The 15,210-nt window shown below is 43.4% G+C and overlaps 1 protein-coding gene across 2 annotated transcripts in view; it reads right to left on the reverse strand.

Moving 5' to 3' along the window:
* The window catches only part of ITGA9 (integrin subunit alpha 9), a 267,401-nt gene that overhangs the window by 225,160 nt on the left and 27,031 nt on the right, over positions 1–15,210 (reverse strand). For both annotated transcript variants that reach the window (XM_044454873.1, XM_044454864.1), the window contains exons 2-3: positions 5,008–5,135; positions 3,498–3,604 (exon numbers count right to left, since the gene is read on the reverse strand). In XM_044454873.1, coding sequence (XP_044310808.1) covers positions 3,498–3,604; positions 5,008–5,135 — 235 coding nt within the window. The remainder of the gene's footprint in view (positions 1–3,497; positions 3,605–5,007; positions 5,136–15,210) is intronic.

The following is a 15,210-nucleotide window of genomic DNA, read 5'->3' on the forward strand; positions in this document are numbered from 1 at the left end:
CAGTTTTCCCTAATAGGCTTTCCCTAAGGAAAACATCAGTACCAAAGTCAGGCATAGTTAACCCCATTCAGCCCTGCTAGACACTAACTAACTGGGCCTTCATTTCCTGGATAAAGGTAAATGTGGTTAGTTTTGACGTTGGATAAGGACATTTCTGATGTTTTCCATAACTAGCCTAAAGAAGGGAGGAAGAAATTTGCTCTCCTGAAAGAGAGCATTTCCTGAACGTGATTCTTTGTAAATAAGGCATCTCTAGGCCTAGTTCAAATATGAAGCATGGGTTTCCTGGTTCATGGTTCACACAAAATTCTCAAACTCAGCAGTTTGTCTTCTGTAGAATGAATATTGGAACACAAAAATGTAGCCATGTGAATGGGCAGCTCCCCTCTAGCAGCCATTTTTTGTGAGTGCCCCTCCGCCCATCAAACCTGCCACATTCAGATTTGTCTATGAACCCAAAAAGTTTGGCAATCCCTGTTCTAACCACAGACCAAACAGCCAACAAGGTAAAAGAAGTGAATAAAGTTCCAGTGAAGCAAGTTCTCTTGCATCCTGGAGGTCTCTTCTCCAGGTAAATAACCAACTCCACATCTGGTTAGACTCAGCAACTGAGCATCGAATCTTCCCAAGCCATCCCTAGGGCCCTTGGGGTTTACTTAATTCGAGTGAGGCTCGGATGGGAGCTCAGATTTCCAACCATGAAGAGGTTAATGCAGGTACAGAATTGACAAGCAATCCTGCACACTTAAAACGTGGACTCTAAAATCCAGCCACAGAACGACACAGGACACAGTGCAAACCTACACTTGCCTGCTGCGAATGAGCTACCTCAAATACTCTGAGACTTCCTTCTCAGGCACATATGGATCTGCACTTGTAACCATTCAATTGTTTAAAAAAAAATTTAAAGGTCAATACTTCAGAGAGAAGGGGGTGAAAACAAATTGCATGACCAATAAACAGAGTGAAAAAATAAAAAGATGGAAAGACATGAAACTTTCCCACAACTGACTTGCACTGCTCCCAGTTACTTTTCCAGTACAAGGAAGAGAATAATGTTGAAGTCCTAGCATGGGAGGCACTGGCAACTCCTGCTATGTTATTAAAACACTTACATTAATACAAACACTGGTTGTAATGATAATACTTCAAAGTCCAAAGGACTTTCTAAAATTATATTCAGAGCTCATGCTGTCGGCATTTTTTTCATCTCCAGGCATCTATTTAGCTTTCTCTCCAAAACTGTTATTTAACAGAAGCATACTGCAGTACTTAGACATCCATGCCTCTTCATAGGTGGCTTTAGTAGAGCATGTCAATTCAAAGAAACTACTAATCTTCTCCCATCATAATTAAAATTATTTCCATGAAACATGACAACAAAATTGCACCAAATAGCCTCTAGTTTTGATTTTGATTGTTTTATACATCTACACATTTCAGTGGGGTTGAAATCATAAATGCACCTCAAAAGGCATTAAGGTTTGGTTTGTACATCCCAGTGGCAGCAACAGGCTTCATGTGGTTGAGAAGCAGAATGGATACATCGCCCCCCAAAATAGACATATTCCCCTTTGCAAGCACACATTGTCCATGAATGTCCAATTGTCCAGCTTTCCCCACACATTCATTTCTGGAAGGCAGAGACTTGCATAAATAAAGCAAGCAAATGCTTAGAAATGGAAATAAAGAAGCCAATCTTTCGGCTGCTGCCAAAATTCGGAGGTGTTTTCAGAACTGCTAAATATCTATCTGCAAAAGTAGAAGTTTCTACTCAGCTGTACTTGCTGAGGCCTTTGTTATACTTTGGCCCCCTTTTCACATTGCTTGTGTGAAGGAGCAAAGCATGTTGAAAGGGACTTCATGGACACACATTTGGCCCTTCCCTCAGGAGGCCTGGCTCATCCCAGGCTTGTCCTCCAGGTCTCTGCCTTCACTGTCCATCCACTTGACAGCCTTGCAGCCTGGAGACTCCCCCAGATCCTAGAACCACTGCTGCTCAGGGATTTCAAAACCAGGGAGCACTCCACATGGGGAAGTCTATAAGCAAATACTTGCTCACTTCAGTCTTCCAGGTGTATAGCTAGAGCGGAGATCAGAGGAGAAACACAGTGGCTGGGTTCACACAATCATGGTGGCTTCTTCTCCCAGCCCTGTGGGTGCTGGTCTTGATTTGCCTAATTGCCCTTGTAACACCCAGACTGCCATATCATCCGTAACTGATAGCTTAGAAACCACCCCAGGAACCATGGCTTATTGTAGGGTTTTGGGGTGGTTTGGAAGCCATCCCCTGCTGCAAACCTTGCTGGGTCTGAACAACATAACAACCCACAATTGTGGAATGCCCTGCCATTGAAGATTCATCAGGCACCCATCTGAGTTTTAGGTGTCTGATGAAAACTTTTCTTTTTCGACACACCTACGGCACTACTTAAACCATCTATATTAATGGCACCAGTTTTAATGTATTGATTTTATCAATTTCCATTTTGGCTTGACTATATATATTGTATTTTATCTTATTTATTGCCGTATGTTAACTGAATTATTTTATTTAATGTTATTTTATTGTAATGGCTGCCCAGAGAACATGATGCTAATGGGCAGCTTTTATACAAATTTAATAAATAAAAACCCACATACCACAAGAGTAACTGGGCAAATTGTGGGCACATTATCTTCCCTGCCCCAGGCATGCTTATCTTCCCTGGCATGCATGGGGCAGGGAAGATAAGCCACCTTGGCTTATTTGCCCTCGTGATCCTGGGAACCTGTCCATTGCCAAAGGCAAGGCTAAAGAGGCAAGCCCCCAGATGTCCTACAAACGGGACTCCGTTATGCATGCATCATGTGCGGAGAGCTGGTACACACTACTAATGGGTCAAATGTGGGTGATGGTGGCCAAAGGCCATTGGGTATGGGAAAGTCCGCCATGCTTTTGCGTAACTAATCTGCAACATTCTCTGTCATGAGCAAGGCACCCGGATACAGAAAAACTATTTCCACCGACTTCAGTGCTTAAGCACTGGCATCAGCAGGCCAATCCCCCAAAATAGGCATTTCGGGTGCTCACTTAACATATGGCTTATACACAAATTTAAGTTTTCTTGTAAAATTCTGTGATTGGGCATGATGTACTGAATATCTCTACCCGGGCATGTAATTTCTTTTTTCTTTTTCTCTTTTTAATAACAAAGGAAGGAGAAAAGTCTCTTTCATAAGAAGACAGAGTGCCATTTATGCTGTTCCAAGTCTTGAAGCCCTTGTCGCTTTTAAAAGGAAGCCCTCGAGGATGGCAGGTGTCAGTGCTTTGAAGCTTTCCTTCTAGAAGCAAGCTTTGTCCCTGGGATCTGATGTGCCTTCTCCTTAAAGGAAGCGATTACAGAGTTAGCTGGACTCGGTCAGTCACCAGGAAAGCACATTAATTCACACACACCAACTATCAGTGACAACGTGACACTTAACAGTTTAATGAGACTAAGGGAAACTGAGCATACCAGTATGCTTCCTGAAGCCGTGGGCTGTCTGGCCAGACTTACACCCATCCATTCATCATTTCTATCCTCTTTGCATGTCTTCCCGCAGGGTACTCCCCGAACATTAGCTGAAACAAACGCAGGAAGCCTGGTGAGAGTTTATCAGGGGTAAACATGACGTTAAGTTCTGGAATATCTACAGGAAATGCTCACTTCAGTTAATTTAGCCTTATCCTATCTGGTGGATTCAGGGTGAATTCACGTTAGCATAATGCCCTTCCCAATCAGAATGAATGATCAAAAGAATATAGTGGCCCAGCCAAAACTACCAGGTTTATCAAAGGCCATGAGAGTGTTTTCAGCATCTGCATCAGGAGTGTGGAAGAGACGTTGAGTGGGAATCTAGATTGCCTCCCACCAGGGCTGAAGTGGGCAGGATGATGCCACCAGGTGCACCCATGGCCACTGATGTTATTGCTGTTCTCTCAGAGCTTCTGAAAGGAGCAGGCCTGGGGAAAAAAAGCTGCTTCTCCCAAGGCCAGCCTACTTGGGTGCCTGCTCTACCAAACTCGCATTATCAGCAACAGTGAAAAGAAACACTGGGCCAGTGTTGGAAGCTCTGGAAACTACTGGCTCCCTGGCTTCGTGGAGCATGCATCTTTCCTGTGGAGGTACCATGAGAAGCCACTTAGTTGATACTAGAAAACACTGCAGCTGCTCCTCCTAGGTCTAGTTAAGTACCCTGCCACTAGAGGGCAAGGCTTCGAACTAAGCCTTATCTCCTAGAAGAACCCAAGAAGGTTGCATGTTCCAGATGTGGAAGTTCCACATCCCTATTCTACCTAACAAGTCAATCCATGGGAAATGGACACCATGTTATTATCACCATGTAAAGACACTGACAAAGGAGATGGGACTTCTAATATCATTCCATAACACCTGTTTGTGTCTTATGGTGCCACTAGAACTAATCTTCTTCACTCTTAGCTGTCTTGATCAAACAGCCACAGAAGGTTCTTAAGTGACAGGGTAAACTCCCAGAATTGGTGATGTACAGACTCCCCACCCCCACCCCCTCCCCAGGAATACTGCCAGCATTGCAGAAACCCCAGGAACAGGAAAGAGTGAGGAGGACCAATGTTCCAGGAAGAGCTGGAACTTCAAAGAACTTTGGATTAAAGCACAAAGATACATCAGACCCTATTTTTAGTGGGGTGAAAAGAAGGAAATAAGGGGAAAGGATGGGAGCAACATGTCAATTTTTAACCGGTCCAATCTACAGTAAGGTGGAACAGCAAGGAAGAGACATGTGCTAGATATTGGAAGGGGTGACACTGGTATGACATTTTCCCATGCCATGTTGTTCCTCCTTTTATGGAGGTTATTTCTTGTACATCTACACTGGCCCTGGAAGTCAAAGCAGAGCAGAAGTTTCATATGCAGGAAAGGCTTAAGAGTCTTGGGAAGAGAAGTCTTTAAAATAAGGTGGTTTCATCTGCATAAACATTAAAAAAGGTCTACACATACATACCTCGACCCATATCCAGTTCTGTGCACCTCCTATCAGGGTTAGTGTGAACACGACATTTAAACACAGCTCCTGGGGACTTAAGAGAGGGACTGTATTTAGAATCTGCCATTGGGGCACCAACCAAGACCCTGGAAATCAAAAGCAAAGGAATGTTTCATTAACATTACAAGAAATGAATACATAAGTTCCATGGTGACAGCCCTTGCCTTGACAAGCTACATCTGACCACCCACCTTGCTCTGGGTGATCCTGTCTATAGATGCCCACCCGCCTGCCCACTGTAGCAAGCAAAGTCAATGCATTTTCCTTCAATAAATCCACGAACTCTTTGACAAGCTAAAGCCTTCCAAGCCCAACAGTCTTCCAGGAAGAAATGAGTGCAGCAGCCCTCACATGTGTATTCCCCCAGCCTCTGCTATAAATATGTGGGCTCTCAACCCAGAAGAGCAAAGAAGAATCAGTTAACAAATGATCTGAGAAATCTGGAAGGAAAGAAGTATCACATAGGGCTGTCCAAGGACTTTTCCATGTCTGAGGCAGTATAGCATAAAGCCCTCCCAAGTCAAGCTCCATCATATCCAAGGCTAGTCACATTGCGGCAGCAAAGCCCGCAACTCCTACAGTGTAAGGAGGCCACCTCACTCTCTTTAATGGCATTTGTCAGTAAAACACAAGTTCCATTGAAAACATCATATGGATAAGTAACGCCAGGCTTGCATTCATGGTAAACATATACAGCATTAATTCACTATCAAAATTTGGCTAAGGAAAACTGCTACACTTGTCTTATATAAAGTGTGGGCAAGTTAGGCTCCAACGTAAGTTTTACCTACAACTCCCATCATTCCTCATCATTGCCAATGCTGACTAAAGCTGATGGGAGTTATAGGCCAAAATATCTGGAAGGTTACAAGTTGTCCATGCCATTAAGGGCAGAATAACATATAATAAGATACCACAGGCCTTCTGCCAAAAGAGGCAGCCTTGTGTGGGGATCCATCTTGACTCTCCATGAAAAGGAATGCAGCTTAGCTTGTGTCCTCCTGACTACATCACACTGAGCATTTCCTGTCCCCATCAGCAGCAGCCACCAATACGGAAAGGCAGTGAAAAATGTATTGGTGTCAGCAAGACACAGAGTAAGTTATTTTCATGTTACAGAGGACAAGGAGGAAATATCTGATGTGGGCTGCCATTTTTTGTGGTAGACACAAGTTTCTTATCAGTGAGATGTAGGTCATGATGACTGTGTTCAAATTAATCAGTCTGGATCCAAATTTCTAGTTCTTTTCTGAGTAAGCACACGATCCACAGTACAATAGTGAAAGAGATGTATCTTGCTGGTATGAGTAGCAAAAGATGCTACCAAAAGATGTTTGAACTATTTACCATATTATCATCATCATCATTATTATATTTAAAGCATAAGCATCATACACATATATAAATACTATATAAACAAAAATTCAGCAACCACACCAAATATATTAAAATATGTGTTATCAAGCAAACTAGAAATATTAGAGAAAGTCAATAATAACAGAATGCCATAAGTTGGGGAAAAAGCCAAATATTATTCAATATTATCCTGAAATATCTCATTGTAAACCAAATAATCCCCATCTTGGTATAATATCATCTCCTGGATTACTCTGTCCTTCTGTAAAATAAGTTAACTTTTAAAGAAAAGCTATATCCCAGATTTTCCTGAAAAGATATGAAACACTGCCATTTTCCACCATTAGGCAATGCATATCTTGGCTGCTTATAACAATGCTATTACCAGTTGTAAATGTACAGACTGAATGCCACCTTTCAAAGAACACAGTACAATAATCTTAAGATTAGCTGATAACTGATGTCCTGTCATCGTCTGCATTTTATGAGAATTTCATTCCAAAATTGTTAAATATTAGGACAGTTCCAAAATATATGAATGAGATTGGTTCTGGGAACCTGACACCCACATCCCTTGTCTAGATGGAGATTACACTTAACTTAATAGGGTGAGACATTTTGAAAAAAATTCCCTTCAGGTTTATACTCACTAGAGTGCTACATTATTAAACAGCCAAGTCTATTCCTGTTCCGGAATTTGAGGCAGCTTGAAATATTAAAGAATGGTTCCTACAGCAAAGATGTAGATTCTTTCACTTAAGTGTCAAATGTGTCCATCCACACTGTTGCGCAAAAGGCAAACTGAGAAATATTAGTGGATCCAGAAAGTTCAGCATTTGGGTCAACCAAATGCTGAAAACAGCAAGAAGATACTCAAGCCAGGTCTGGACCACAGACAAGTTTTGGTAATATATATTTAGGAAGTAATCCTATGGGCCCCTAAACATCATCTGAGGGATCTGAAATACATCAAATTCCCAGCAACAGTACTCCTGCCTTGGATGCATTCTGTCCTGCCCTGCTCAGCAACTGGCACAAGACCCACCATGCATGGGGAAGGAAGCAGAGCTCAGAGGCAAGATAACGTGTGGCTCCAAGTACCCTGCTAGATGTCCAAAACCATCCATCCGGCAGTGTGAGGATGCGTGTGTGGCATGGGGAGGGCAGAAGTCACTTCCGCTGCTCCTTCTGCTCTGCATGAGATGCCCTCTAAATATGGATGCTCAGGGTTTCCTGACCGGATTGGGCCCTGAGCTACTTTGCATTCGATACTGAATACTTAGTCCACCCTGAGCAACAATATTCTGAGTGATTCTAGCCAATATGAGGAAAACAATCCTTAACAAAAAGACTCTCCTATTTGAGGCTTGACGACTGGATTCCAACCCCACACAAGTGCAAGCAACTCTGGATGTATTTACAGGATTATACACAGCATCCCAACAGGCCTCCTACCCTTGAGCCTATGGCTTTGACGGAAATGTGGAGAGGCTGAACAGTCCTTAAGGAAAACCGTACCCAGTTAATTCACTGTGCTGGAATAAGACACATTTCACCATGAGCATCTTTCTCTCTTTTTCCCTTCTGGCGGATAATGATGAAAGCCTAAAAGTCTGTCATTTATTGAGCTAGAATGGCCTTTCAATACTGAGTGAGTAATAATAAAGTTGTTGACAAGTAGCATCTGTGAAGCAATGACCCATCTAACTGGCAGAATTGACTCTTGCACAAGTCAGGAGCTGATTCCCAAAAAACCACTCTTCCCTTCTCTTCCAAAAAGGCTGGCTCCACTTTCAGGGAGGCTCAGGCTGATTGTGGCCAGATGGATGGGACAAAATTGGGCCACTCATTTGGCTTGGTGGCAAACCAGTGAGTGAGGAACTCGCGCCCCTTCCCCTCTAATCCCCCTTGTCTCCTCCTGAACCAAAGTTCTCACCAGCTACTTGGCTCATTTCATTCATTAACCATGGCATTTCAGTAACACATTTCAGCCCATCCTGTTCTAATTCGAGGGAGCCTTATGGCTAATGGGGCGGGATAGTCTTATAAATTAAAAAGTCTGAACTTTCTAGCATGAAATGCTGTATTTTGAAAGAAGCAGGCCCAGTCCCTATACACTGTCCCTTTTGGGGGAATACCTGCTATCTACTATCTGCTACCTGACCTTTTAGATATAAATAGGATTGGTTAAAAAAGGCTAGAGCACACACACAAACATACGTGACACATACGACACAAAAGGGTCACATGTATTTAACCCCATGCTGGTATCTTCAGTGGCTGTGTTGACATTGGGTGGGTTCACCTGTCACAATAACCCACCCTCATAATAAAACGTAACGGTCTTCTTCACTGAATAACCCACAACGGTGCTGGCAAGCAGCTCTCCGTGTCTCTTTTCTGACTCAGTCCACTCACTCACCCCCAGGGGCCTTTGCAGGAACATTCCTAAGCTGCCATCCTTGGGTCACTCATGACAGTTGTGGCCCTTTTGCTCTTGGGGTACAAAGCAACTCTGCATATGCTTCACTTTTTCTATCTCTTGACAGAAAGTTTTCCCAACCATCCCCCACTCCTTGGCAGATTGACAGCTGATGTTAGTTGTCTGTTTAAAATAACACTGGTAAGCCCTTCCATTTCGTTTGGGGATTTTTCTTTGGCCTTGCCCTTCATCTGCAGTTAGCTTAAGGCTTTCTTGGCCTGCCTGAGAAGCAGTTTACTCTCACCATCCCCTCCCCTGCTGAGACCTTCTCAGCTCTCCAGCAGTTGCAGAAGTGGCTCTCACTCTCACTCAGAAGCGGCTCTCACCTTTCCCTTCTGTGCTCCAAGTCCTGGAGAAGTTTCCTGACTCCTGGCTCCCTCTTCACCTGCCTGCCTGCCCCTCATCAAAGAAGCCACTTTTGCTCAGCCTCCCCTCTGTGCTGACTCTGTCCATGGCAGAAGCAACTACCCTCCCACACGCACACACACACCAGTCTCCAACAGTCAAGAAGCAGCTGGACTTCACCTGCTCACCTCCCCTTGCTTTTCTTTCACTAGAGAACGCTGTTTCCTTCCTGCTGCCAATTCCCTCCACGCTGGTCTCTGGGAGCACCATCAGCAAGCCTACTTCTCTCCTCTCCTGCTGATTGTGCTTTCAGCCTGGTCCTCCCTGACAGACGGTCGCTGTCTGTCTCCACCACCGTGTCAGAGGACAGTCTTTCTTCCAATTCTCCTTCCAAGCAGATCAAGACTAGAGGCTACTAACTGTAGCCTTTTTTACATTAGAGTGGCCAGGAGCATTGCAGAGGTCATTAACAAAAGAATGCCAGGTATTAGGAAATATGGCTTCATGCTAAGACCCTGGTTCCAGACTGAATCCTTCTTCTCCTTTCCTAACCCAAAGGAGCTGCCTCCACTCAGAGGGTAGCTCCTGCTGGTTGTGGGCCAAATGGCAGGAACACTGGACATTACTCAACTGGACTGCCCTCTGATCTAGTGCCGGACTATGGGACTGATCATCCGACACCACCTGCTTTTCTACAGAACCAAAGGCGGTCTCTTTCTCACCAGCCTCTTGGCCTATCACTGGGCCAGCTGGCCTTGGCCTTTCCGCTACGAACTCTGACCCTTCCACCGCTTCTTTCAGTTCTGATTCAGACTCTGAGGTAACAACCTTGGAAGGCTGCATTTTGGGGGAAGCAGGCCCAGTCTACGCACGGAACAGTTACCTAATTTTCCTATCTGTTGTTTTCCATAAGCAGTCACAGCTGTGCAACTCTTTAGAAGTCTTTATTGTGAAACCATGATTAGTAGCAATTTATGCAGACAGTTCTTGGCAGGACTGAGAGAACAGTCCTGGCTACTAATCTAAATGAACTTAGTAAGGTGCTATGAGGAGTCCAAACTTCACTGGCTATAGACTTTCCTGGTAGGGAGAGTGGTCCTAAATGATACTGATGTACTGCAAGGTTTATAAATGGATTATTCTATAAATGGCTCGATAATGGGATTATATGAAAAGCTTGGTATGAATAGGCCACTGGCTGGGTAGGGCTTACAATGGAGATACTATCAGGTGAATGACTGGGAGAAGAGGAACCTTTACAGAGATTGGTACACTGATTTTCAGGGGTATACTGATGGGGAAGCAATGCTGTAATGACATATACTAGCATCAGTGGGGGTGTGGTTGAGAAAGGATAAGATAAGTTCAAGTCCTTATGAGTGTATGTCCCTTTAAATACTGACTAGTGCCTATGCATGGTACACACTTGAGTAATGGTTGCAGATCCACTTAGCCATAGCATGTGTCAAGCCATACCTGCTCTGAATGGTGGGTTCAGCAGATCTGGGTGGTGGGAAGAGTATTTGGACAATTGCTGATGGTAACAGCGGCATCAATCCCTGGTCTTAAATGCTGGGGTTTGTCCTAAAAGAATATGTACCCCCCCACACACACACACTTCTTGGTTCACAAATTAAGTATAGGCATAGGAAGAAAATGCTGAGGATGGGGACCCAAAGTTGAAAGCAAATTTGTACAAGGTCAGGCCTAGCTTTTCTTCCCTCCCTCCCCCTGCTGCCCCATGTTACTGTACCTGAACAATAAACTTTTAGGCCAGGTTTTGAATGCTATGATTTCATAAGTGGCTCAATACAAGTGGGAAGTGTCACAAAATCTGGAATTGCTCCGTTTATGTCCAGCACTGATCTTCAAATAGTTTCAGTAGGGAGCTGTGCCTATTTTCGCATAGCACATTGGCCTGCCACAGCTCCAGCTCTATGATGGTATCATGGGCTAGTCAGTTGCTAGGTAAATTTTGGACAGAGAGATGGGGAATGGCACAATATTGGGCCACTCTTGCCAAGCGACTCTGTGGTAGGACTGCAACAATCCTCCGCAGAATCCATCCCTCTTCTGTCCGCTGGGCTTTTCCTTGTGCTCAGGAAGTGAGTCAAAGTGAGAAGAAGTCTGTGTATGACCACAGAAGTCTGGCGGCACAACCAGCCATCTTCTTCCCCAGCATGTGCAGCACGAGCAAGGGCTGCAAGTCACATGAGCCAATGAAGGATGCTGTTGCACAGTATTTGCACCAGCTTGCTCCCTGGTGGGCACCCACATAAATACTTGATGCACTGTCCAGGAAGTCAGACTCAAGGCCAAAGAGAGCAGGCTGGAGTCCAGGAAGCTGAGTCGAGGGAATCCAACAGATTCCTCACACTTCGCTACTCCGCAGCCATTCTCAACAACCAAGAATGAGAACATCTTCCTGGGTTTAGATGACACAACAAGCCATCATGGATGTGAGCCACATTGAAACAAGTCATGGTTCTCAAGGTGGATTATTCAAGAAGAATAAGCCATCCTGCTGAAACCAGGCCAGGCTTGCACAATAACCCACATGGATGATCATCATGGTTGGCTCTCATATCATCCAAACTAAGCCACTGACTGCCTTCACCGAGAACTGCAAAACTACACTCCAATATTTACAATATTTGCTGCACTCCAATTTACAATATTTACTACACTCCAATGTAAAACTATACTCCTTCAATAAACTTTACAGGAGGAAAAGTCTGCATTAACTATTTGATTTCTCCAGATAAAGGCTAGAAGCCAAGCTGTCAAATCGTAGGATTTTGAAAGAGGCTGCCTTCTTATGAGGAAAGTTTTCACAAGTGAGAATAATTAGTGGCTCAGATACCTAAATTACAGCAAACTACAAAGCTGACAAATATTGAGAAGCAAACACAAGGGAGTCTGAAATAGCAGCTCTAAACAGCAGTGAGTGACTTTCAAGCTCAAAATGCCAATCATCTCCCCAAACGTGCCATATGAACGAGTGTCATTTCTTTAACTTATTGACAAGCTCTGGAAAAGCAAGGCATGAAGGGTCTATTACCAGCTTATGGGATTCTAATTTAAATTATAAGTGCTTGTCAAGGAAAGCATTCCTATGATTCATTATAACAAGAAATAAATCAAAGACCATGCACAGTTACATTTTGGATTCAACTGTTTTAGATGCAACATCTCCACTTTTCATCACGGCAGAAGAAACCCCAGAAGATCTCTTAATGGCCAATGGGAGGGAAACAAGTAATTCTGTAAAATTTAGGAAACTTACAGCCATTATGTGAGACAATATGTATATGCGGTCCTAAAGCACATGCAAGTTCACAAGGAGACCAATATAAAGCTGCCAGCATGCAGAGCTTCATTAGGTTCTGCTTGGAAGGCATAATTTGGCCCCCAAACCTTTCTCCAGGAAGAAGTCTCTGATAACAGTGAGGATGTGATTAGTGAGTGGTCAGTACCAAGGATGTAGAGTAATTTGCATAAGATTCATATTGGATTTTTCTGTAAAGATTAATCTAATTAAGTATGTTTATTTCATTTGCATTAAATAAGCATACCAGCTTAAATTTTTGTCTCAATAGACCACCTGACATGTTTGAGGGAAAAAATTTAAAAACCCTTAATATGATTTAAAAGTTATATTTCACCTAATGTTAAATTGAGTACTTGTACAAAATTAAAAACAGAGTTCACACAACACAATAACTGATACTCAAGGGATGACTATGGGTTGACTGTGGGTTGCCACTGAACCACAGGTTGTTGAAATGTGAGTCTGAACCCAGCTGTGCTAGCAAGCTGCAGCTTCTTAACCTTGAACAACCAAGGAAGAGAATACTTGGTTAGTTACTGAATTATGAACTGTGGGTTGTTCACCGTAATTAATTATCTAGGTTGAGGTTCAGACAACACAAGTCATTTTTCAGCAAACACCCACAGTTCAGTGATAACCCTGATTCAGTTCCTGAGTGAAGGTTATCACCTTGTTTGAATGCAGTCCATAGTATGAACTTCCCCTACATTTGTTAACTGTATCAAAGTTTCAAGCAAAGGTGCTGGAAACTGTTGGCACACACTTTCAGCCTTCTCCATGTGGCACCCTCATATTGGACTGCAACATCCAGCCTCTGAGAATTGCAGCCCAACATATCTGAAGGCCTTTAGGAAAGCTGCACTAATTAACTGCAGAATTAACTGCAGAAGCCCAAAGAGCTCCATCTTATGCTTATGCACACAACCGCTCATTTATTTCAGCAGAGTCGAACTCTCTTCTACCGAGGTTGTTGAGGCACGTTCAGTTTTGCTGGCACCACTTTTAGCCCCATTTCACCCCGACTCAGACTTGTACTTCAGTGACACACAGGTAGTCTTCCACCATTCATTATCATTTTGAAACTGCCAAGCTTGCCTAATATTGCATTTGCAATTGGCGCCTGTTCAGTGTTACTAATGAATTTAGGAAACGGGCACTTAGATTGCTGCAGTAAATCTAAGAGCTGGGAAAGCTTCTGCACAACAGCTTCCACCCCACTTCACTGTCCAGCACTGGGCGGACCAGCCAGGTGCTTCTGTGCAACGTGTGCTTCCCCTGCAGAGGAGCACATGGGGCCAGGATCTTGGCCACTCTGGATTAAGTCCTTGCAGGTAGCATGCGGACTCTCTTACACAGGGAAAGCTGCACCACATGTGTGGGGTCGCAGTGATGTCCATGAGTGGGGAGCAGCATTTGCAAAAGCTGACTCAGATGCCGAAATAATTGGACCAACCCAGGTCACCATGCACCTTGGCAGTACCATGTCATGCTCCACCTCAGGCAACAGAATGTCTTGGGCCTGGCTTTTCGTTATGTCGACATCTACGTGCATGTCATTCAGCAGCATGCATGGCAGGGGAGTATTCGAGTGGCAAGGATGGCTAACTTGGCTTTGAAGACCTGAAGCTGTTGACAAGAAGTTGTCTGGAAAAATGTTTGCTGCATTTGTAATGCAATACCTTCTGCTCGTATTCCGTGACTACATACCTAGGATCCACAAGGGGTAAATCAGAAAAGTTTAATTTTTGTCTTGTGATCGTATTACGTGTTATCAAACAAAAGGATCAACAGTACAATCTCCTAGCAATGTCAACAAAACAAAACAGAGTACTGAAAGCCACAAATCCGTTTATTCTAGCATTCATCCAACAAAGATGCTTCTGGTTGAACAAACTAAATGCTATGATAAGTACATAGTTCAATTACGGATTTCTGCACTGCAACAGACCTAAACATTTAGCTATACACAAAAACACACTGGTATTCCTTTTTGGCATGATCCCAAAGTTAAGCATTTTTGAGTCCCATTGATTTCAGTGGCAGGGTAAAGCACAACTTTAAAGATCTCCCACTGAAATCAATTAAAGGTGCTTATCTTTTGCTAGACTCTTGTCTTTTGTTTATCTGTGCAGCAAACCCAAATCTTTCCACTGTCAGTCTATGTTAGTTTCAATAACCCCGTTTAGTAGTAAAACAAGATTCGACAGCTGAATGCTAGCTTTTTAAATGTTGGCCTTAAAAGAGACTCTACAATTTGTTCTCCGTTTAACTGAATTGGTCACAGTGTGGTCAAATTATTGTTTAAGAAAGCTATTTATTTTCATAAGCTTGTCATAACCACAATATTTTGCAGGAAGCTTCTCTTGCACTGGAATCTCTATTACTAAACATCATGGGAAAGCAAGTAAAATGAAGCCCAAGAGGAGGGGACGAGTTAATTTTTATAATTCCAAATTCCTTAAGAGTTTGAGTCAATATTTTGTTACAGACTTGGAATTCCTGGAACCAGCAGAATCCAGTGCAAGAATTAAACCGAGGGAAATAAGAGGAAAAAGAAGGCATCCATCTTTCTCCCTCATACACACACAAACATTTGTTGTTGTTGTATGCACACATACATATATATCATACTCATGGCTTACACCAT

Source organism: Varanus komodoensis, unplaced genomic scaffold, assembly GCF_004798865.1.
Source record: "Varanus komodoensis strain SLA01 unplaced genomic scaffold, ASM479886v1 scaffold10, whole genome shotgun sequence".
NCBI classification, from domain to species: Eukaryota; Metazoa; Chordata; class Lepidosauria; order Squamata; family Varanidae; genus Varanus; species Varanus komodoensis.